The sequence below is a fragment of the Stigmatopora argus genome, chromosome 7 (genome assembly GCF_051989625.1).
Source record: "Stigmatopora argus isolate UIUO_Sarg chromosome 7, RoL_Sarg_1.0, whole genome shotgun sequence".
NCBI lineage: Eukaryota > Metazoa > Chordata > Actinopteri > Syngnathiformes > Syngnathidae > Stigmatopora > Stigmatopora argus.
The window spans coordinates 2,997,905-3,021,778 of NC_135393.1; the positions used below are offsets into that span (position 1 = coordinate 2,997,905).

The 23,874-nt window shown below is 40.1% G+C and overlaps 2 protein-coding genes across 5 annotated transcripts in view; both read right to left on the reverse strand.

Annotated features, from left to right (window-relative positions):
- Positions 1-16,506, reverse strand: part of crebbpa (CREB binding lysine acetyltransferase a) — a 104,919-nt gene extending 88,413 nt beyond the window's left edge. For all 4 annotated transcript variants that reach the window (XM_077606164.1, XM_077606165.1, XM_077606163.1 and 1 more), the window contains exon 1: positions 15,623-16,506. In XM_077606164.1, the coding sequence (XP_077462290.1) occupies positions 15,623-15,710 (88 nt within the window). In that variant the 5' untranslated portion in view covers positions 15,711-16,506. The remainder of the gene's footprint in view (positions 1-15,622) is intronic.
- Positions 16,507-19,293: 2,787 nt separating this feature from the next.
- adcy9a (adenylate cyclase 9a) overlaps positions 19,294-23,874 on the reverse strand; it is a 56,156-nt gene continuing 51,575 nt past the window's right edge. The window contains exon 11 of the mRNA XM_077606166.1: positions 19,294-23,183. Coding sequence (XP_077462292.1) covers positions 22,254-23,183 — 930 coding nt within the window. The 3' untranslated portion in view covers positions 19,294-22,253. The remainder of the gene's footprint in view (positions 23,184-23,874) is intronic.

The window sequence follows — 23,874 nt, forward strand, 5'->3', positions numbered from 1 at the left end:
AGATAAAGTGCCGCGCAGTAACTGCTGGGATATCTAGTTCTTAATACACCCAGTTCTTCAATACACCCAGTATGATCATTTCGGCTGTATTTACAAAAGAAATCCTGCCGCTAGATGTTGGCGTCAACGGAGCATTCAAAGGTAGACTGCGAACTATATATATATTATAGTTATTAACTCGGAGCTTGCCGTCCTTCCCGGAGGATTGAGAACTACAATTGCTGGACCTGGCGTTTTGGAAGACTCATTTGGACAATTGTTTAATTCGGACACAGAAAATTAGGACTTTGATGGATTTGTGGGTGATGATGACGTGAGTAAGTTGTAAAATGTCTAAATAAAGTACAACCGAACTCAGTTTTGCTTCCGTTGCCTTTTTAAAAACGTGTTTTTAGCGTGTGGGTGTAGCGTGTAAGAACTATATTTCCCAGCAGTCACTGCGCACCGGAACCCGGAAATAGGCTGCTTCCGGTAGCCAGCGCTATTGCGTTTCGATGTTCATCCATATATAATATATATGCGTCTAAAAAAAACGGTGCGTGCTTTGTTTGTTTCAAATACAGAAATAGCACTCGTTACTGACACTGCGGCTAAAAATACGATGCGCCGAATAGTCGTGAAAATACGGTAGTTACTTTCATATTTGAATAAGCAGGAAAATAATTTATTTATTTATTCACATAACTTTATTTGATCCAGTATTCGGGAAATTTCCTTGGTTGCAGTAGCAAGACAGTAGCAAGCACAGACACAGAAGACATAGTAGATCATTATCGATATCGACCGACATTTTTTTTATCGTGATAACAATTTTTGTCATATCGCCCAGCTCTACTTAATATAAAAAACACGATCTACTGAAGCCAGGAATGTTGAAGCCATAAAGCGGTAAAGGATGACAGTACACTCTGGTACAATAGGTGACGGTATATCTGCCATTAGAGCTAGACGAAATGGCAAAAATTGTTTTATCAAAAATTTATCAAAATCCATCTGAAATGACCTTTACGTTTTTGTTTTTGGTGGAAATATATAAGAGGGAGCTGCACTTCCACTTCTGTCTACTAGTTCGCAGCAGCCAGCCGCCGTGTCTTGCAAAATGAATACATTTCTGTGACCGGAACTGTAGTCCCGTTAGAAATTAATAGGCGAAGTTTAAACCCCGTGTCCCGAGAGCAGGGAACAATTAATCCCAGCTGTGAAAATTACTGACCGTATTTTTATTTATTCTGGGATAAATTAATGTATTGCATATCACGACAGGTTTTAATCTGAGAGCCCAACCGACATCGACATGCACATTGAATGGCATTCTGTGCTACAAGCTCCAGTGGTGCAGGCCCAAAGTGGAGCAACAACAACAACAGCAGCAGCAGCAGCTGGGCAGCTTCTTTGCCTATGCCGATGGTCGGTGTTCTGACAAGTTGGGCTACCTCTTAAAAGTAAGCTCCTGTTGCTGCCAGCAGCCTAAAGCGAGCCCAGCCATCATCTCGCATTGTCATTTATGTTCTATTTCAATGTTATTGTAGATACATAATTACCTCTAACTAGAGCTCAAAATCTAGAAACGCGGCTTACTCAGTGTGCCACCAGCCATATTTGTTTTATGAAGAGTGCATGATTGTATGCGTAAGTTTACAATTAAGCACACAAGCTTTCTCCTCTTAAAGCCGAATGAGCAAAGCCTAACCACATGGATAGTCAAAGCGGGCTGAAAACACTAACTTTATCGCTTCATTAAACAAATTAACCAATATGGTCAGAATTACATCAGTTATTGTGAATTATCTCTACAAACTATCCCACATTTATGTTTTTAAACAAACTAGTAGGGGTGTGTTTTGCCTCATATCTGGCGATACAATTTGTGTCATGATACCATTCAGACTAATCCCGATACTACATTTCAAGACGATTATTGTGATTTTTGTATATCACTTTGGTAATAACTAATCAAAATGGAAATTAAACTACATTTTTACCACTATATTTGTAAGCCTCATTGACCACTGAAGTCAACATGTTTTAAGTTTGAACAACATTTGGCCATAATTATAACAGTTTCTCAGTTTTTAGGACAGACCGGCTAAGGTGCAAACCAGCTTTAGTCCATACCTTCTTAAATCGAGGACTCTAAATAAGAAAAAAAAAAATCTTAAAACGTATAACACTCAATATGGGATTTGATATCGGACTTGCACTGGGAAACAGCCCCCTCATATGTCAGGGGATGGCAGCTGGCTGTTGCTGACTAGTGGACACGAGTGTGACCGCTTATTTTTTATTTCCACCAAGCAAATTGTAAATCAATAGGACAATTGTGCAATGGAATATTGCAATACAGTAATACCTTGGCATACGAGTGCCGCAACATATGAGAAATTTGAGATAGGATAATCTCGAGCAAATATTTGCCTTGAAATATGACACAAATTTGAGATACGTGCATACGAGACAGCCTGGTGGCCGAGTCCGCGGAAGGCTGCTTAAGATAACAGCGCACTATCTTTCTCGACGCATCTCCCTCGCGCAAAGATATCTACGAGCACCGGCCGTACAGGTCGCATTTTTTGCATTAATCAGTACAAAATTAAGAGGAAAAACAATGGGTCCAAAGCAGGCTAGTCCAATGAAGGGCTAACCATCATTTCCAAGCTGTGCAGTGACATTTATAACAAGATGGAGCCTTCATTTAATATGGTTAAAAGATAAACAGTTAGTGGGAGATAGTGTGAACGAGGCCATAATCTGCGAAAGAGACAACAGAACCTAGGAACTTGAAAGCAAAGCAAGCATCTAAAAAAGACACCAGAAAAACCCTTCAAAGGGAGTTGTGGCTAGTTCGATAATTTAAAAAAACTAAATGGACAAAACGAACACTTGGTTCTGAGGTACGGAAAAGCATGAAGTTCCAACTCGAAAGCCCCAGTCGAATACATAATATATTTGCCCCGGATATTGCACAAGAAGGTTGAAATTTAGTGTAACATATGATAAAAACATTTTTCAGTGAGTGTCTATAGTAATCTAAGTTCATTTAAGTTACATTTAAAGTTTATGTTATGTTACGAGCGCATCGGTCAAGTCTCTCTCCTGTCCACTCTTTCAGCCGCGCCGCGTGTCTGTACTGAGTAATGTCACATTTAAAATGAATTTAGCATTGAAGATCATAACCACTAGATAGGTATTTGTTACTTTGTGAGTAGGTGATGAATTAGAACCAATAAAAAGATGTTTTTCCATTGTAACATCCTGTTTTATGGTGTTTTTTCGGTAAGCGGTCGATTGGTCGCCGGTCTATTGGTCGCCGGTCTTTTGGTCGCGGTCTTTAGGTCGCCCGGAAGTTTGGTCGTCGTCTTTTGGGTCGTCTTTTGGTCGCCTGATCGGCTACTGCCATCTACTGTCAATTTATTAAATAGCAGATGGTGTTTTTATTGAAGCAGTCCAATGAACCTTCATTCTCTCTGGAGAACTTGCAATGTTGAAATACTTTAGATTAGATGGTCATTTTTATCAAACAAATAAAAGTACTAGTATACAGACGCTCCCCTACTTACGAACATTCAACTTACGAACAACGGTACATACGAACATGTCTGCAAATTGCGTTTAAGTCCAAAAATGTTCGCAAGTCCAATTTTGTATTTCGCCTTTTTCGGAGTAGTACTTCTTTCCGCCGCTAATACCGACGCCTGGCGCTGTGAGAGCTCAGCTCACCCAGCATCTACCTTCTTCGTTGCAATGCGGAAGTGCGTGAATGTATCTCCAGTGTGCAAAGAACCTTTTTCATTTGTATCATTAAATATCTCATGCATCCACTATTGAATATGGTTGGTAAAAAGCTAAAGGCTTCTATTGAGGGAGTTGCAAGGAAGAGGCAAGCCATTTCATTTGAAACGAGTGGCAATAATAACGAAGCTTGATGCGCGTGAGAGTGGTGAGCGTTTCACGGGCATTGAATCGTTCGACCGTCAGTACCATTTATAAACAGAAAGATCGAGCAGCAGGACCCAAATATTGAACGTTGCACAAAGTTTGCAAATCAATTGAATGATGCCATACAGTGCTACCGCATCATTTATGATGAAAAAAAGAAGACAACTGTGCAATTGTCATTAGGTCGCTTCTTTTGGCCAGTTTCTAATACATAAATCTCTCTCTCTCTCTACAGTACTGTACATATTCTCTCCATTTTATTAAATGTTTTTTTTTCAGTACAAACCAATGCGTGTTACTTATACAAGCCTTAAACATACAAATGCACTTATATAAACCTTCAATATACTTATATCGGCCTTAAACATAAATTATAATACAAAATATAGCACTGAATCAACTTACAAACAAATTCAACTTATGAACAATCGCTCGGAACCAATTGCGTTCGTAAGTAGGGGAGCGTCTGTACTTTTAGTTAGACAGTATTTAGATCGTTTCAACAGTATTTAGACTCTAAATACTGTTGAAACGAACTAAATACTGTTGAAACGATCTAAATATCTAATATCAGAATATCAATAAGAGCACTCATTTAACACATCGGCTGCTGCCATTGACTGTCATAGGCGTCCAATGAACCTTCATTCTCTCTGAGAGAACTTGCAATGTTGAAATACTTTAGATTAGATGGTCATTTTTATCAAACATCAAAATATCAATAAGAGCACTCATTTAACACATCGGCTGCTGCCAATGACTGTCATAGGCGTCCAATGAACCTTCATTCTCTCTGGGAGAACTTGCAATATTGAAATACTTTAGATTAGATGGTCATTTTTATCAAACATCAAAATATCAATAAGAGCACTCATTTAACACATCGGCTGCTGCCATTGACTGTCATAGGCGTCCAATGAACCTTCATTCTCTCTGGGAGAACTTGCAATGTTGAAATACTTTAGATTAGATGGTCATTTTTATCAAACATCAAAATATCAATAAGAGCACTCATTTAACACATCGGGCTGCTGCCATTGACTGACATAGGCGTCCAATGAACCTTCATTCTCTCTGGGAGAACTTGCAATGTTGAAATACTTAAGATTAGATGGTCATTTTTATCAAACAAATAAAAGTATTAGTATACTTTTAGTTAGACAGTATTTAGATCGTTTCAACAGTATTTAGAGTCTAAATACTGTTGAAAAGATTTAAATACTGTTGAAACAATCTAAATATCTAATGTCAAAACATCAATAAGAGCACTCATTTAACACATCGGCTGCTGCCATTGACTGTCATAGGCGTCCAATGAACCTTCATTCTTTCTGGGAGAAATAAGAGCACTCATTTAACACATCAACTGCTGCCATCGACTATAATTTTAGCTCCAGTATTTGTATTTCATCATTACGTGCTGATTTTACCGCATTTTAGTGCATTTTTGGCACTTTTGCGAATGGTCGCATATCGTCGCATTTGGTCGCGCCGACTTTTATCGCTGTCTTTCCCCCGGGACAATCACCCCCAGAGCCCGGTAGTCATGTCTGATAAGCTCCGGTATTTGTATTTCATCAATAAGTGCGTATTTTACCCCGTTTTAGTGAAATGTAGGCCCTTTCGCAAATGGTCGTCGCATTTGGTCGCGCCAAGGTTTATAGCTGTCTTTTCTCCGGGAAAATCACCCCCAATTAATGTCTGAAAAGCTCCAGTATTTGTATTTAATCATTAAATGCTGTTTTAAAAACTATTACTCCGCTTTTGGAACACTTTTCTGGGCATTCTTAACCATTTTTCTACCTTGAGAGATTCTCCCATTCATTCTCCCAGAGAGAATGAAGGTTCATTGGACGCCTATGTCAGTCAATTTGCAGCAGCCGATGTGTTAAATGAGTGCTCTTATTGATATTTTGATGTTTGATAAAAATGACCATCTAATCTAAAGTATTTCAACATTGCAAGTTCTCCCAGAGAGAATGAAGGTTCATTGGACGCCTATGTCAGTCAATGGCAGCAGCCAATGTGTTAAATGAGTGCTCTTATTGATGTGTTAAATGAGTGCTCTTATTGATATTTTGATATTAGATATTTAGATCGTTTCAACAGTATTTAGATCGTTTCAACAGTATTTAGATCGTTTCAACAGTATTTAGAGTCTAAATACTGTTGAAACAATCTATATACTGTCTAACTAAAAGTATACTAATACTTTTATTTGTTTGATAAAAATGACCATGTAATCTAAAGTATTTCAACATTGCAAGTTCTCCAGAGAGAATGAAGGTTCATTGGACTGCTTCAATAAAAACACCATCTGCTATTTAATAAATTGACAGTAGATGGCAGTAGCCGATCAGGCGACCAAAAGACGACCCAAAGACCGGCGACAAAAAAGACAGGCGACCCAAAAGACGACGACCAAACTTCCGGGCGACCTAAAGACCGCGACCAAAAGACCGGCGACCAATCGACCGCACACGTTTTTTTCAGAGGGTGGAACGAATTAATTTGTATTTAGTTCATTTCTATGGGAAAAAATGATTAGCGATACGAGTAAATTGACATACGAGCTTGGTCCCGGAACGCATTAAGCTCGTATCTCAAGGTATTCTGTATATCAAATGGATTTTTAAAAACACCTTTATAATAAAGGATATTTAAAACACGATGTTGAGTGATGATTCATGAGTCGATCAATTTTTTTGTACAATTTCTTAAATCGATGTATCCAACCAGATTAATGAACACGCAATGAAACGTTTAAAGACACTCATCCTAGTGAATGGTGAAGTACCTGAAAACTTACGAATGCCTCTAGGTACAAAATTTTCAGGTTACAAAACCATTTCATATGCAAACGACCGTCCCAACATACAAAAACAAGATCGAAGTTACAAAATCTCTCAAAACGTAAATACATTTCCTGTATCCGTTATTTCATTTTGAAATTGTAACATTGCGGCCTGCTTCATTTTCACTTGGAGCCTCCCACAACAACAACAACACTCCTTTGACCACCGTTTGTCGTCACGGAGAGAATTAAATAAGCGGGGGAAAAACAGAGAATAAGTAAGTGGCGTGCTGCTGACTGACATTGCAAGGTAATATGGCCGTAATCCATTTACAGACGCTCCCCTACTTACGAACGCAATTGGTTCCGAGCGATTGTTCATAAGTTGAATTTGTTTGTAAGTTGATTCAGTGCTATATTTTGTATTATAATTTATGTTTAAGGCCGATATAAGTATATTGAAGATTTATATAAGTGCATTTGTATGTTTAAGGCTTGTATAAGTAACACACATTGGTTTGTACTGAAAAAAAAACATTTAATAAAATGGAGAGAATATGTACAGTACTGTAGAGAGAGAGAGATTTATGTATTAGAAACTGGCCAAAAGAAGCGACCTAATGACAATTGCACAGTTTTCTTCTTTTTTTCATCATAAATGATGTGGTAGCACTGTATGGCATCATTCAATTGATTTGCAAACTTTGTGCAACGTTCAATATTTGGGTCCTGCTGCTCGATCTTTCTGTTTATAAATGGTGTTGAATGTGCAACGCTCACCACTCTCACGCGCATCAAGCTTCGTTATTATTGCCACTCGTTTCAAATGAAATGGCTTGCCTCTTCCTTGCAACTCCCTCAATAGAAGCCTTTAGCTTTTTACCAACCATATTCAATATTGGATGCATGAGATATTTAATGATACAAATGAAAAAGGTTCTTTGCACACTGGAGATACATTCACGCACTTCCGCATTGCAACGAAGAAGGTAGATGCTGGGTGAGCTGAGCTCTCACAGCGCCAGGCGTCGGTATTAGCGGCGGAAAGAAGTACTACTCCGAAAAAGGCGAAATACAAAATTGGACTTGCGAACATTTTTGGACTTAAACGCAATTTGCAGACATGTTCGTATGTACCGTTGTTCATAAGTTGAATGTTCGTAAGTAGGGGAGCGTCTGTACTACTAGCATCGTTACGCTATTGAAGAGGCAGGAATCATTGAAAGCGGTGACTCCGTGGCATGGCTTCTCTATTTTGAACGAGTAGATAGAGAGACTGTTAGTCCTTTGGAGTTCAATTTAATGCCAAGTTGTTTTGAATTCATAATTTTAAGTTGTTTAGATGTGTGCATAGCTGCCAACCTCCGTCAACCCAATTTCAGGAGTACCCTTGTCCCATTTCCAGAGTGAATGCGATTCACGCAAAATCGATATAAAATGTAAAAAAAATAAAATGAATAAGTGTAGGACAATTTAAATCAAAGTGATATAATCATGTTTTTACATTAATTGAAATATTGTGTTTCTGTAAACTAAAATAGGTTTATCTTTGTGTTTGGGTCCTTCTACTTGTGTTTAAACGTCAGTAATTCCACCATGTGTCACGCTGTAGTCGCACAAGCATCAACATGGGATATTTCGTCGAATAAGAAGCAATAAAGTTCTGCGAGTGTCTGGATTTCTTAAAAGTTTCATCCAAATTGCGATCCATTTTGCACTTATTCCGAGGGGGCATATTGATAAGACTTACCAGTGTTGTGTACGCCTACTTCCTTTAGAACAACACCGGAAATTATAGGATTTGTTTCAAAACAAAAGACTGGTGGTTTAGTCAGCCTTAATAATACTTACTTCGTGAAAAAAACGAAAACAAAAATGTTAAAGCGATAGAGGTTACTATGCAATCGATTCTAAATCAATTGCCACGCTGAAGTCGCACAAGACGAAACATTCGTCAGAACTTGTAACTCGGATGATTCACAATGCACTCGTGTTACCGAATTCTTTCGGTTTACATTGCAGTTGAATCAAGATAGCAGAAGCCGGAGCGATGGTGTGAATTTTGAGGCATTTATATTGGAAATGTGGTACTTTTCCAAAATGGCTGCTTCGGAAAAAAAGAGAATTTTTGGGGGGATTTCCGGAGTTTAGGGAGGTTGTCTGGAGTCCCGGAATTTGTTACATTTCCGGAGAAACTCTTGAAATTCCGGAGGAGTTGGTATTCCACAGTAATGTATTCCACTGCGGCTTTCGAGGCGAACTTCCTCCATACCTATTGGCGAGCCAGCTCAGTCCCGCCTACACTACTCATGTTTATCGATGATTTCGTGCTTAATATCGATTGTCATACGCCTTTTCTTCGCACTACCCTACATTGCACCGGCTTGCTTTGGATCCATTGTTTCCCTCAATTCTGCACTGACTAACGCAAAAAACACGGAAAATGCAACGCTCCGCCCAGTGCTCGTAGAGATGTTTGCACGGGGGAGATGTGGCGAGAAAGACTGCGCTGAAATCATAAGCAGCCTCTCGCAGCTGTCTCGAATGCTCATATCTCAAAATTTGCCTTGTATTATAAGGTAAATATTTGCTCAGAATGTTACTCATATCTCAAATTCCTCATATATCGGGGCACTCGTATGTCGAGGTATTACTGAATATGTAAATTTTTCGGGTTATTCTGGAATATTATTATATATGTGCATTAATCATTATAGGTATGTGTGGAATATTAATCATTATATGTATATAATTACAATAACCATTTGGGAACGAGCAAGCTCGAGGTCACTCTCCATGGCAGCTGGCTCCGAGGACATTTAATTGTTTTTAGGACTATTGACCTGACAGGTCACCAAGTTCCGGGCCGAGGACTGTTGATGAGTTCACAATGAAGATCTGTGAAGGACTCTTAAATTGCTTTGACTTGGATTCCAGCAGATGGCAATAATCGAATCAACTTCCGAAAATACTCGCATTTTGTTTAAAAATACTGTCGCTTGGTTCACCTTGTATGAAAATTATTATGCTTGTGCAAATTCTTACGCAGGTGTTTTTGGTTTCCGACCTGATATGCAATTGTTGTGGCAGTTGTTTTTTACCTTAATTGTGTTATTCGCTTATGCAATTGGATTGAATAGATAACCTTGTAATTGTTTTGATTCGATGTCTTAAATTGGCAGATGAATTCGGTCCTTTAGAATGTCACAGTGGCGAGGACGAGCCAGGACGATTCTCACTTGCAAGTTAACGCCAGAGATGTGTCCGATGCCCACCTTGTATTGTTCTATATTTTATTAAAGTATACCTATTAATAAACCCATCATAAATATATACAATTGTAGCCGAGGGCGAATTTCCTTCTTGTGCAGGCTGAAGGTAAACAATGAGATACATTTATTTTATACTTTACTTTATAAGAAAAGAGAATAGAGAATGTGATGATATTTGTTGCTTTGTTGTGCAATAAAAATAAGACATAGCTCCTTACATTATGAAAAGTAAAGAATAAAACATGCAGAAATTTTGATAGGCGGCTTTATTTTTATAAATTTGCCTTCAAACCAAAAGTTGCTGTGCAATATGACAAATAAAATAATCAACTGTAGACATCACCTTTGGCAAGCAGACTATTTTCAGCCTCACAAAAAGAAACTGAAAATTTACCTCACAAATGGCCTTTCACCAATTTCGTTATACGCAGCTGTGAATGACAATAAAGGCTTTTTGATTTGATTTCAAAAAATAAAATTAAAAAAATAAAAAGTTGGGATGGTAATAACCCATTTTTACCCAAGATAAGAAGTTTTTGATTTTTGCAACGTTTTCATTTGCATAGAATGGGGAAACACCTTGGTAAAAGGCTGTCCTCGTATTTGCGAGAAGGAAAAAAAAGTGCCACTTGGATTGTTTAGTTGATCGGATCTGTGTTATTCTGCATCTCATATCGTTCATTTTGGCCGTGTTATTGTCCTTTTGCGTTCATGTTAGCTTCTATTGATAACCTAAAAACACGTTTCCGCTTCCCCTGAGCGCTGGTCAGGAACTAGCATTCATCTCGCAACAGGACCCCCATTCTCTGTGGTGGTCGGTGGTGTAATTGCAGTTTAAAACTCGAATTTTTATCGAAAGTTTTTATTATTGTTGACAAAAATTATTTCACGATAATTATCGTTATCATTTTATCACCCAGCTCTAATTGAACTTAGTGTTTTGATTTAGCATTTTGTAAGCAGACACCCTACTTCAGACAGTGGCGGGCCGTCAGGGCCTTCTCTGCTGGCCTAGGAAATATCTGAATCATATACCGTAATTACTCGAATATAACACGCAGATTTTTGCTATATAATTAATTCCAATAGTTGGGGGTGCGTGTTATAATCAATAACTAAAATAAATTACAAATTTTCGATCGAAAAAAGCATTGTCAAACTCACTTTGACGCACGGATTTTACGTCATCTCGTAGAGCCGACGCACAGATTTTACGTCATCTCGTAAAGCCAATCGGATGATGTGTTGTGGGAGGAAGTGGAAGTGGATGAAGGAAGTGTGGACGTTGATAGGATTCTCAACGAAGAGATGTATGAGAGGTGTCAGGAGTGGCCCTTTTGGCCCTCCTGGGTTGCCGTTGACGCATACCGGCTGTAGCCAATCCATTGATTGCTTTCGTTTCCTGTATTTAAGTAGCGACGCGTCATCACACGTCGCCGGATCGTTCACTATCGTTGACTATCATTGACTGTTGTTAGCGGTTGCTAGCGGTCGCTAGCTGTCGTTATTCTGTTGCCTCTGTCCGTATGCGCGCCGCATGCGGCCACGTTTGTTTCCACGCCTCGGTTGATTCATTAAAGGACTCCGTATCACGCTGAATGCCTCGTCCTCTCCTGCTTCCTGCATTTGGGTCTACCTACATCCACGGTCGCGTCGCACAACGCGGCGCGACCGTAACAGATGCCCCCGATCGCGCTGCGACGACCCAGCGACGCGGCGCGATCATAACAAGAGGACAGACAAAGAGAGAGAGGAACTCTTCATTTGAAGGATTCTAATGAATAAATTTGTTTGAACAAAACAATCGTGAAACGAAGAAAAAAAGGTAAGATTTCTGATTTTCGCCAGCGGGAAATTTTAGGTGCGCACTATATTCGATTACTGCGTTTTTCCAGATATTTTTGGCCCAAAATTACCTGCGTGTTATTTTCGAGTGCGCGTTATATTCGAGTAATTACGGTATTGTATTTTGTTCATCAATATTTATTAAATAATTCCAAATTGTCTGTTAGCTTCCTTCCATTGCTTTTCCCCCTGGTTGCACTGCTTCCAGATGTGTGTTTTCATATTGAAGCAATCACATTTCAGCCATTATTTGTTGGCAGGGTCAGACATCTGCCTCAAGGCCTTCACAATCAGTTCTGCAGGCTCTGCTTCATTAAACAAGCGTCGATAAGACTGTTGCTTTAACCAAACAGATTTCGAGTTGGCAACACCACAATGCCTTGTCGCAGGCATAGGGATAGGTCATTGCCTTCTCGCAGGCGAAGGGATACGTCAACGCTTTCACCAACTATGATTGGCTAGTCATTAGCCAGAGCTACCAAACTACATCTGGAGCGAGCTGCACAAGCAAATATATTGTCGTGTTGATTTAAAGCCATTTTCACGAAGGACTATGCCAGAAATACGACAGGACAGGCTCGACTTTCAACATTAGCTTTGATGGTGATAGAAAAGAAGGAAGAAAGAAAGGAGGATGGATATTGTGTACAGTTAAAAAGGATTTTTGGTGAGTGGCTGTATTCCTAAATAATATTTCAATTGTGGGCCCAGTTCTGATATCTGAAAAGCTCCAGCGTTTGTATTTAAGCGCCAGTGTTTGTATTTACTCACTAAATGCTGCTAGGAAGTGGATTTTACCCCATTTTAGTGCAATTTTTGCCGTTTCGCCATTGACATCCATCGCTGTCTTTTCCCGGGGAAATCACCCCTCTGGCCCGGTTGTAATGTCTGAAAAGCTCCAGTATTTGTATTTAATCAATAAATGCTGCTAGGAAGTGGATTTTACCCCATTTTAGTGCAATTTTTGCTGTTTCACGTATGGACGTATCAACGTTCATCGCTGTCTTTTTCCCGGGGAAATGATAATCCGGTCTCGGTTCTGATGTCTAAAAAGCTCCAGTATTTGTATTTAATCAATAAATGCTGTTTTCGGCTGGATTTTACCCCATTTTCGGGCAATGTTTGCCGGTACGCCATTGACGTTCATCGCTGTCTTTTCCCGGGAAAACCACCCCCTGGCCCGGTTGTAATGACTGAAAAGCTCCAATATTTGTATTTAATCATTACATGCTGCTAGAAAGTGGATTTTACCCAATTTTTGTGCATTGATTTATTGATTATTTTTATGTGTTGCAGCTGTAGCTGCAGTAGAGGATTTATAGCCATAAAATAGTTTTTGAGGGTTGGATTGATTTGTTGAAGGCGCTACGAGAAACTGCACGGACCGTCACTGACTTCAGGGGTACCCAACTCCAGTCCTCGAGCCCTTAACCGATCTGTTTTTCATATCACCCTCCTTACCACACCTCAAAAGATCAACTCATCAGCAAGCTGTCCAGAAGCTTGATAACTCTTTGCACTTGTATTGCTCCAAAATAAATCACAAACACACTCCGCTACACGTCTTTACGCACAGCTTGTGCCGTCAGACTACCAGACGTTGACAGTAACTAAGGGGTGTAGAGATTTTCCAAAAGGTCGATTTCATGCAGTGCAGCGTATTTTGAATTTGAAGATCAACAGGACTAAACACAATGCCTTTCTAACATACATTATCAAGTTCTGGACATTTAAGATGTGAGAGCCTGGGAGTACCTGTAAATGTGATGTGTTCATTTTTCTAATATTAAGGCAATTCAATCAATTGTATTAATATTTTGATTGCAAATAATACTTGTTTGCCAAAAAGTTATCAAGTAACTAGTTTTTCTGTAGATTATTCCATGAGAACCACTTTTGTCTTAGTGTTGTCTTAGTGAAAGCACCAATAGTGGGATAGAAACATTATATTTAACCCTATATGGCTAAATATATCATATTTGAGACACGAATTTTGAGGAATGTGATATTTTTCCTCTGCTAAAACTGATGTATCATATAATTATGATACAAATTCATGGAAAATTATATTTGAAATGTTGTAGTCTTGCTTTGAGGGACCACTAAAGGCTCAGTTTTTTTTGCCATCAATTATGTTGTAGTTTGGGCTATAATGGGTTAAGAAAGAAACCTGTCGTCTCTATTAAACAGTAGGAGAAATTTAGAAGAAAAAGTTTCTTTAAAATCTAATTTTATATTTTAGCCACTTCGCCTATCCTGGGCTGCCATAGATAGCAATAGATGTTGAAACTGAAATTAATCCTTCCTGTTAAAATGAAGTGGATATCCATCGCCACAAATTGCAGTGAATGAATTAACTCACACTATTGAAATCATTCAAAAATTCACAGCGGTGTTCTGTTGATGAGAAAAAAAAAATCACTCTTGGAGGAGGCTGTAACACTCCTGAAATAGTGGGGCAAGCCCCCCTAGAGGGGCGTGGAGTGATACCTGGGAGCTTGTGACTTAAGAAAGATACTTTTTGCCAGACTAGAATAAAGTGTCATTGCACATTCACTCAGTGGATATTATTGTTGCGAGGTCAGAGTTTGCTCGGGGTGTTATGCAGAAGTGCACTTCGTTTGGTTACAAAAATTAAATTTTGGGGCGGCCCAGCGGATGAGTGGTTAGCGCGTTGGCCTCACAGTCGGAGTCCTGGGTTCAAATTCAGGTCGGAGTCCTGGGTTCAAATCTAGGTCGGAGTCCTGGGTTCAAATCCAGGTCGGTCCATCTTTATGGAGTTTGCATGTTCTCCCCAGGACTGTGGGTTTTCTCCGGGTACTCCGGTTTCCTCCCATATTCCAAAGATATGCATGGTAGGCTGATTGAACACTCTAAATTGACCCTAGGTATGAGTGTGAGCATGAGTGGTTGTTTGTCTCCTTGTGCCCTGCAATTGGATGGCCACCAATTCAGGGTGTGCAGTGCATTTGACCCAAAGTCAGCTGGGATAGGCTCCTGCACCCCCCACAACCCTAGTGAGGGTAAAGCGGTTCAGAAAATGAGATGAGGTTAAATTTTTCCATGAGGGGAGGGGGTCGCAATAGCAAAAAAAAATGAGAAGCACTGTTATAACCAAACATAATTAAGAGGTACCTGCTATGTATAATTTTTTGACACATTGTAGGACTAACACAGCCTGGTTTCTTTGTGGTAAGCTAATGACGGGTCCTGAGTTTTCTCAAGCAAAATGTGAGGTTCATGGTAAATAAACGTTTGGAAAATGTCGATTCAAGGTGTATTGGTCTAGTCAGTGGCTGCCATTGACGAGGCAAGACGCCCACCCAGTTGACTGGTAGCTTGCTGCCTACTTTCAGTCTAAATGGATTGGACGTCTTTCAATGAAAAATTACTATTCCCAGCAGATCCTTAGTTAAAATAAATTGGATATCTGTCGATGTCGATGGAAAGCAATTAGTTACGCCACTGGCTAACTATTTTCATCAACTCAGATTCCAACTTGATCTTTGGAAAGGTGCTGCAACATTCTCACGCTGTGATGAAACGTTAGATAGCGTTCTTATGCAGCCGGACAACACCCATACTTTACATCTGAAATTAAATTGGCACCAGCTATTATTTGTTAACGCCAGTCCTGGACGTTACTAGCAAGCATTCCTGTACACATTCGCGGCCTGTCAACATGAACGCAAGCTGCAAGCGTGTTGACAACGAATGTGATCGGCAGACTTCTAGTTGCAAATATAAACACTAAAATGGTTTGTGAGGCCTTTACCTGGTCCATCGGACGCGGACAGGGCAGGTGAATTCAGTTTCGGCCGCTTGGAGCTCGGAGGTCCCACATCCAGCAGGTTTTCAGACATGGCTATCGATCGTGTCCCACTGATCACTTGGATGAGAACCGCAATTATTGAACGTCGCCGGGAACGTCGTTCGCTTTCCGGCTAATACATTAGTGAGGTGACTTGCTAACGTGAGCTAACTGACTAGCAGCTAAGTTAAGAGCTAGCGTTAGCTAGCTCCTCCGTGTTGAGCGAGTCGGTGTCTTCAAAGGAGATGCAATAGCGCCCCACTCCGCCACCGCCACTCACCCCATGATAATCCAACACCCACATTATTAGCATCAAATAACCCAAATTATAAGATTCTCCATGTAAAACTCGAATTTAAGGCGGTCTGTCCAAAGAAATCAAGTGAACCGCTGCATTCCGATGAAAAGGTCGTAAATTCTAGATGTTCAAAGTACTCATTTGAGTGACGTCAAAATTTCTTAATGCAAAAATTAGCAGAAGCTCCACAAAAAATGCACGGCTGCACGAACGAAAATATGGGGGGAACTGGAATTTCCTCACGAAAGCCGCGGGCCGATCCCTGCTTGCGAACCGTAAACAATACTGCTCCCGAACAGCGACGGGGTTGATTCGCCGCACTCTGAAGGGGAAATCGGATATAGCGAGCCTTTCTGTCCGACGACCACCGATCCGATTTGCCTTTTTTTCTGCACAAAACGTCTCCGAATCGAATTTAAGATTTCATTTTCAGGGGAGGAGGCTCTCATAGCGCGGAAAGCATGCTCGATTTCAACGTTAAACCCAATGTTAGACCGAAATCCCTATTCCGAGCCACGACAAGATGGCGGCTGTTGATTCCTTCGATACAAAAAAGTTTTTTTTCTTTTCCAGCTCGGCTGTGAAGGGGGAGGGCCGTGCAATCACGCCCTATGTGAAAACGCCTACCCTGCATGACCACAGGGGGCAATGTGGTACTGTCGAAAGAATATCTTCAAATGGTTGCCTCATCTCATCTCTCTCATCTCATTTTATGAATCGCTTTATCCTCACTAGGGTCGCGGGGGGTGGGGGGTGCTGGATCTTATCCCAGCTGACTTCGGGCCAAAGGCGGGGGACACCCTGAATTACACTAATACCTAGGGGCAATTTAGAGTGTCCAATCAGCCTACCTGCATTCTTTGGAATGTGGGGGGAAACCGGAGTAGCCGGAGAAAACCCACGCAGGCAGCAGGAGAACACGCTAACTCCACAGAGGTGGACCGACCTGGATTTGAACCCAGGTCCCCCACTGTGAGGCCAACGCGTTAACCACTCATCCGCCGGGCTGCCCTCAAATGTTAACCGCAGCCATAATTCCTTTAAAAACTGGAAACCTAACACATACTTGCCTGAATAAGCTTGGGATGGAAACATATCAGGTAACGACCTAAAAAAAATGCCATTATCTGTTCTGGATGAATCAGTCAAAACGTAGGTTTTGTTCTTGTATATTAAAGCCTGAGGACGGTCAAACTTGTTGATTGAAGCTGGCTTTACCATGAAGCCAGGCAGCAGCATTCCCACACATGATGATGATCTGCACGTTCAGTTAATCTTTGAATAAAAATTTGCAGGAAGGCATAAAAAAAAAAACTTGTTGCTGCCTGACCCGAGGCCGCCGGCATGCATCGCCGGATCGCCGGCATGCTCCGCCGGATGGCCGGCCGACGCAGCCGGCATGCGCCACCGGACCGCCGGCAGATCGGCCGGCCAGCAGACTGCCCAGGAAATTAAACTTCGACTTTTCTCCTCTGTGCCATCCAACCATCAATTAGCCATTGAGCGAGCTCTATTTTCGGATAGGTCCAACGACGTCAGCCCACTGCCCAGACTTACAGTGGGGCAAATGAGTATTTGGTCAACCACCAATTGTGTAAGTTCTCCTACTTGAAAAGATTAGAGAGGCCTATAATTGTCAACATGAGTAAATCTCAACCAGTGTGGGGAAAAAAAAACAGAAAATCACATTGTTTGATTTTTAAAGAATTTATTTCCAAATTAGAGTGGAAAATAAGTATTTGGTCATCTACAAACAAGCAAGATTTCTGGCTGTCAAAGAGGTCTAATTTCTAATGAGGTCTCCACTTGTTACCTGTATTAATAGCATCTGTTTTAGCTCATTATCTGTATAAAAGACACCTGTCCACAACCTCAGTCTCTCACACTCCAAACTCCACTATGGCCAAGACCAAAGAGCTGTCGAAGGACACCAGAGACAAAATTGTAGACCTGCACCAGGCTGGGAAGACTGAATTTGCCATAGGTAAAATGCTTGGTGTAAAGAAATCAACTGTGGGAGCAATTATTAGAAAATAGAAGACATACAAGACCACTGATAATCTCCCTCGATCTGGGGCTAGTGTCTCCCTGCTGAAGCCAGTACACATCCAGGCCTGTCTGCCGTTTGCTAGAGAGCATTTGGATGATCCAGAAGAGGACTGGGAGAATGTATTATGGTCAGATGGAACCAAAATATAACTTTTTGGTAGAAACACAGGTTCTCATGTTTGGAGGAGAAAGAATACTGAATTGCATCCAAAGAACACCATACCCACTGTGAAGCATGGGGGTGGAAACATCATGCTTTGGGGCTGTTTTTCTGCAAAGGGACCAGGATGACTGATCTGTGTAAAGGAAAGAATGAATGGGGCCATGTATTGAGATATTTTGAGTTAAAATCTCCTTCCATCAGCAAGGACATTGAAGATGAGACGTGGTTGGGTCTTTCAGCATGACAATGATCCCAAACACACAGCCAGGGTAACAAAGGAGTGCCTTTGTAAGAAGCATTTCAAGGTCTTGGAGTGGCCTAGCCAGTCTCCAGATCTCAACCAGTCTGCCGGGCGCTCAGAAAGCTATATTTTCGCCCGCTGCCCGCCAACATTTTTCCTCAGTTGAGTGGCTTTGACCTTCTTCTGTCTTCCACCATTTTCCTAATGGCAAGCAAAAGACAGGGGTGGCTTCCGCTTGCGAGTTTCAGCGTGGATTTTCACAATGATTTTTTTCTTTTGTTTCCAGAAAAAAAATCTGCGATGTAGTGAAGCTGCGAAGTGAAGAAGGATTACAGTACTCTTATTCGTCTGAAGGTTTAGGCTACCTGGCTTTCGGGTTAAATTTCACGATGATCATAAATTCACTATACCTTCCTAGAAGAACTACATTTGACAATTCACAAACGTTGTAATACTTCTTTTGCACCCACATTGGTGTTCTCAAACATGAAGCTGAATGACAAAATTGATTGATCATAAATTACATTTTAATTTTGAGGGAAATGTAATCACTTCTTCCCATTATCCTTTTTATATTTTTGACACAAAACATGACGACTACTAACAAATAATCAATAAAATGCAATGACACTTGCAACATATCACTCTCTCAAGGAACAGACCAATTGTATGTGTTTCACATGTCACACACCTGATAGGACATGGAACTATCAGAAATGGTCATTCAAAATTTAGGGGGGAATGAGCTTAAAATGATAGTCTCAGTGCATATTGGGTTATTTTTAGATGTTGATTTCAAAGCCAGATATCCCCCAAAAATTTTGGGAAAAAACAATAAAACACTAACAAAACAATATTTTGCAAAAAGACATTTTTATGAAGTGTTGACTTTTTTGTTTGGAGTTTTATTTCAATAATACTGAAAGATAGAGTAATGAAAATCATGACATTCACACTCAAATAGGCACACATATCATCCCTTGTAAGAAAAGATGTCTCCTTTTCATAGCAAAATTTGACGTGTATAAAAATAATTATTTAACAAATTAATTGCATATGTACAAACATTGAGTGCTTGTGCAAAATGTGTATGGCTAATGATCATGTGTTGATATAAGATGATGTGCAGAAAACAAAACATCGCATTGAGCATTAAACCAACATGTAATAAAAGGTAAAAAAAATCTTGGGTAAAAGAAAAAATATTTCAACAAAGCTCCCAATTGCCTAGTGTACTGAAAAGCCAAATGCTACTAATATTGAAATGAAGGATTAAAATACATTGGTAACCTATCCATAATATTAATGGGACAGATTAAGATTATGATGTTGCACTTTTAACAAACGCTTGCCAAATGTGAAAATTGCTTGATCTTTGGGGCCTTAACCACACCAGTTTTTGTGCAAAACAGGTGTTGCAGTACAATCTATCAATCATGTCCTTCCATGTTGTAGTTATCCAATCCTTCTCATTCATTAGGCATCTGAAATGTTTGTTGTAAAAAATGCATTTTAACATTGTGCATATATTTGTGAAATTCTCATTCATATTTATCTCAATTAAATTGAGATTTGAGATTGAATTTTTGATGTTCCAAGCCTTGACTACTAAATTTATTTACCTTGGCCTACCAATAAAATTCAATTTTATTGTGAGACCAATAAAATTCAATTCTTTTGAGAGGCCAAGGTAAATACATTTAGTAGACAAGGCTTGGAACCTTGAAGCACTTTGTGTGACTGACTGTGGAGTATCTTTTCTTTATTTTCGAAATATGCACTTGAAATGTAATGTGTGGTTTAAGCAGAGGCCACACTAATGTAGATTATACACCAGATTGGTGTCAAGGCACTTTTGGAATTTCACAACGGCAAAGTTCAAACATTTCCTTAATGATACATTTTTCAAAAATAATAACACCAGTGATGTATATTTAAATCTTATCAGGCAGTTGTGCACTTATGGTTTTAGCTGAACACAAAAATGTTTGCTTATATTATTATTTAACAAAGGTTATGATTATTTCGATTCAAAAGTCAACACCATTTCTGGACTGTGTACATGTTATATTGATTTAAAACTCAACCAATGTACAAAGATGTAATTTTGCCCACAGCACTGCAATCAGTTTAACAGTGGCCGATTGTTTCTTTTTGTGCTCCATTTTTGCAATTATATCTGCTTTAATAACTTTAACTTTCTATTTCTTAGGCGTAAAAGAAAACAAGTGCTTCATTTGATACATAACAGAGGCGGGCAGTTAATGCAGCATCGAAAACGGTAAAAAATATAACTGTCACTTATGAAGACAAATGTAGATACTTTTGCACTAAAGCAAGTTTCACCCCTGAACATATAACCATCTATTTTCGACATCATAGCATTAACACTCATACATTCAGGCACGATATAGATATATATAGTTTTTGTTAAATTTAGGCTTTGATGTGCACAAGTGGCACAATATTAAAAGTCTGTTGGTACAGTAGAGCCACCCCCCCCCATGAAGAGGCTGTGTCCCACGTGTTAAAACAACAATCATCTAGTATAAAGAAGGGGGGCACTGAAAAGTTGAATAAATATAACGTGGACTGACCAGTCAAAATGCTATTCTTTTCTCCTGACAACAAATCAATATTCTGTGCTTTGATTCTCCAAGGTGAACAATTTTTCGTCTACATAGTAATTGTGCATCAGAGTCCCTCTTAATTCAGTGTCTGCCATTGATGGAGGTATTTGTTCAATCAAGTCAAAATGAATTGCACATCAATTTCCGCCATTGGGTGTTTTTATATAATATATAAATGTTCTTTCCTAACTGCCACAACACATACTGCGTAAATACTAGACATATAGCATTTAAGAGCTGGCAGTGAATGACTTAATGTACTTTTTCTTTTCACTCCAGGGTAAATCTTTTCAATTTCATATGCTCAGCTTTGCATGAGGAAAGACTGTTTAAAGTTGTTCAAATCAAACTGAAAAGTAATTATTTGAGATTTGAACACTGCAAATCTAGTCAGACTGGAGACAAGTGAGTTTGTAGTGTGGCCATTGGTGTTAAACTTCAATGAGTTTAAGTGAAACATTTCACGAGCCTGAAAGATTATCCTGCTATTTGTATTGGTCTCCCTTTTTGTCCTAATATGAATTTTTAAGATTTAGCTTTGTTCTTTTGATTTTTTTCACCATTTTCAAAAGTGGCAGAGGAAAAACACGTACAATCTTTGCACCCTGCTTTGTAGTGTAATCGTAAAATACGCGTAAAAGTCAACACTGAATAGAGCAATCATGCCAAGGTAAAATACATGGAAAATTTAACACTGCTTCATGTGATTCCCTCATTCTTCCCAAAGTTCCCTGCTCAGCCTATTATTACGAAGCCTTATTATTTCCCCTTAATCAACATTAAGTTTGAAACATATGGCAAAACATTGATGATTTCATTATGTGTGTGTCAAATAAGAAGCCACAGAATGTTTGGTAGTCTACATATTAAGTAACTTTGTTAGTTATTCATATATGTTTTGTTGTAGTCCTCAAGGCACTTAATGACAAAGAGAATTAAAAAAACAATAGCAACAAAATATGGTTCGCCCCTCTGCCCATCCTTCTCTACTGTCCTTAACACAGGTTCAGTTCGCTGCCTCATTAAATTCTATTTAACAATAAAGGAAGAGCTTTTTTTTCCTTTTATACCTCAACCATATTCTTCTTCTTCTTCATGACTCAACAAGAAGAAGGTACATCCTGCCTGGACCAGTAAACAGCTCTGGAGTCATAGCAGCTCATGGCAGCAAGGGATGGAGGGGGCGGGGAGGGCATGACAGGTGATTAAAAGGATCAGAGGCGAGAATAAAACTCCTCATTGAGTCTTGTTAGCTCATCTGCCTCCAACTCTATATGCTTATCTCCACTTGACTGCACCAGATGGGGAACTTGTGTCAAAGTGGTGGAAATGGGCTCATGGTTTTTGTTTGAGGACTCCCGACCTTGATGTGAAGCGTCCGTATATCCTTCCTTTCTTGCTTCCTTGGGCGAAGCCAAGGCGGTCTTGGGCCTGACTGTGCTCTCTAAGGGCAGCACTGCTCTGGCAATAGTATTTGTCAATGGCGAGGGCCCGACCTGAGCAATAAACTCCCGTTGATCTTGGCATATACACTCTCCATTTTTCGGGAAGAGAAAAGTCCTCATTTGACCTTTTCCTTTCACATTCACGGTTCCTCTATAATCAAATTCCAAGCCCAGAGCCATGAGCACACCGTGGCTTTCCTCGCTCACCTGCACCCGACATTCCACACCAGTGGAATCCATACGGCTGGCAATGTTGACCGTGTCTCCCCAGATGTCATAGAGCAGCTTGGTGGTGCCGATCACCCCTGCGGTGAGGGGGCCATGGTTGAATCCGATGCGAAGCTTGAAGCCGAAGCCCAGCATGTTCTTGTTGAAGTCGTCCAGTACGCCCATCATCTCCAGTGCAAAGTTAAACAGTGCCTTCAAGTGAGCGTGTGGAGATTCCTCTTCATTCCCTGCCAGCTGCTGGACATTTAGGCCAGATGCCGCCATGTAGGTGGCACCAATTGTCTTTATTTTTTCCACGCTTTTAAATTCAGGTTTTCGAAGGAGCTCATCAAAGTCTCCAATTAGCTCATTGAGGACACGGTAGCACTCTTTGCCGCCCTCGTAGCTCTCTTCATAGAATTCACTGAAGTTTACAATACTGGCAAAGATCACGCCCACGCTGTCATGGTTTTTGGAGTAGCTCTGTGTCACCTGGGAACAATAAAACAAACATAAAAGAAGTTTAGAATTGAAATGTTATTGCTCTTATTTACGCAGCCCGACCGCAAGTGGTTGCGCCAGTTCTGGGTCAAGGGTTTGATCCCAGGTCGGTCCTCACTTTCTGGCATTTGCATGTTCTACCTGGGCTTCCATGGGTTTCTCCGGGTAATCCGGTTTCCTCCCACATCCCCGAAACATGCATTTAGGCTGTTTGAACACTAGATCTAAATTGCCCCTAGGTATGAATGTGAGAGTGAATGGTTGTCCGTCTCCTTGTGCCCTGGATTGGCTGGCCACCAATTTAGGGTGTGCCCCGCCTGGTGGCCAAAGTCAGCTGGGATAGGCTCCAGCACCGCCCATGACTCAAGGATAAGCGGTACAGATAATGAATGAATGAATGCTTACATTTATTATTGTTGGCCAATCTGGCCAAAAGCCGGAGCTCTATTCACGTTTTTTTTTTCACTCGTCATTTTTTTATTTAAAATCTACACTATAATTAGAGAATAGCTCAACATTTGATTCACATTTGAAGTGTTTAGACGGTTAAATACGGCACCTCAAGCTATTTTTTGTTTTCGAAAGCACATCAATGGTGTCTCTGATTGTAGCATTATGCTAAACACTGTTTGAAAAACAAATATCATATACCTTGCATGTTAATTCAAAGTACAGTAATACC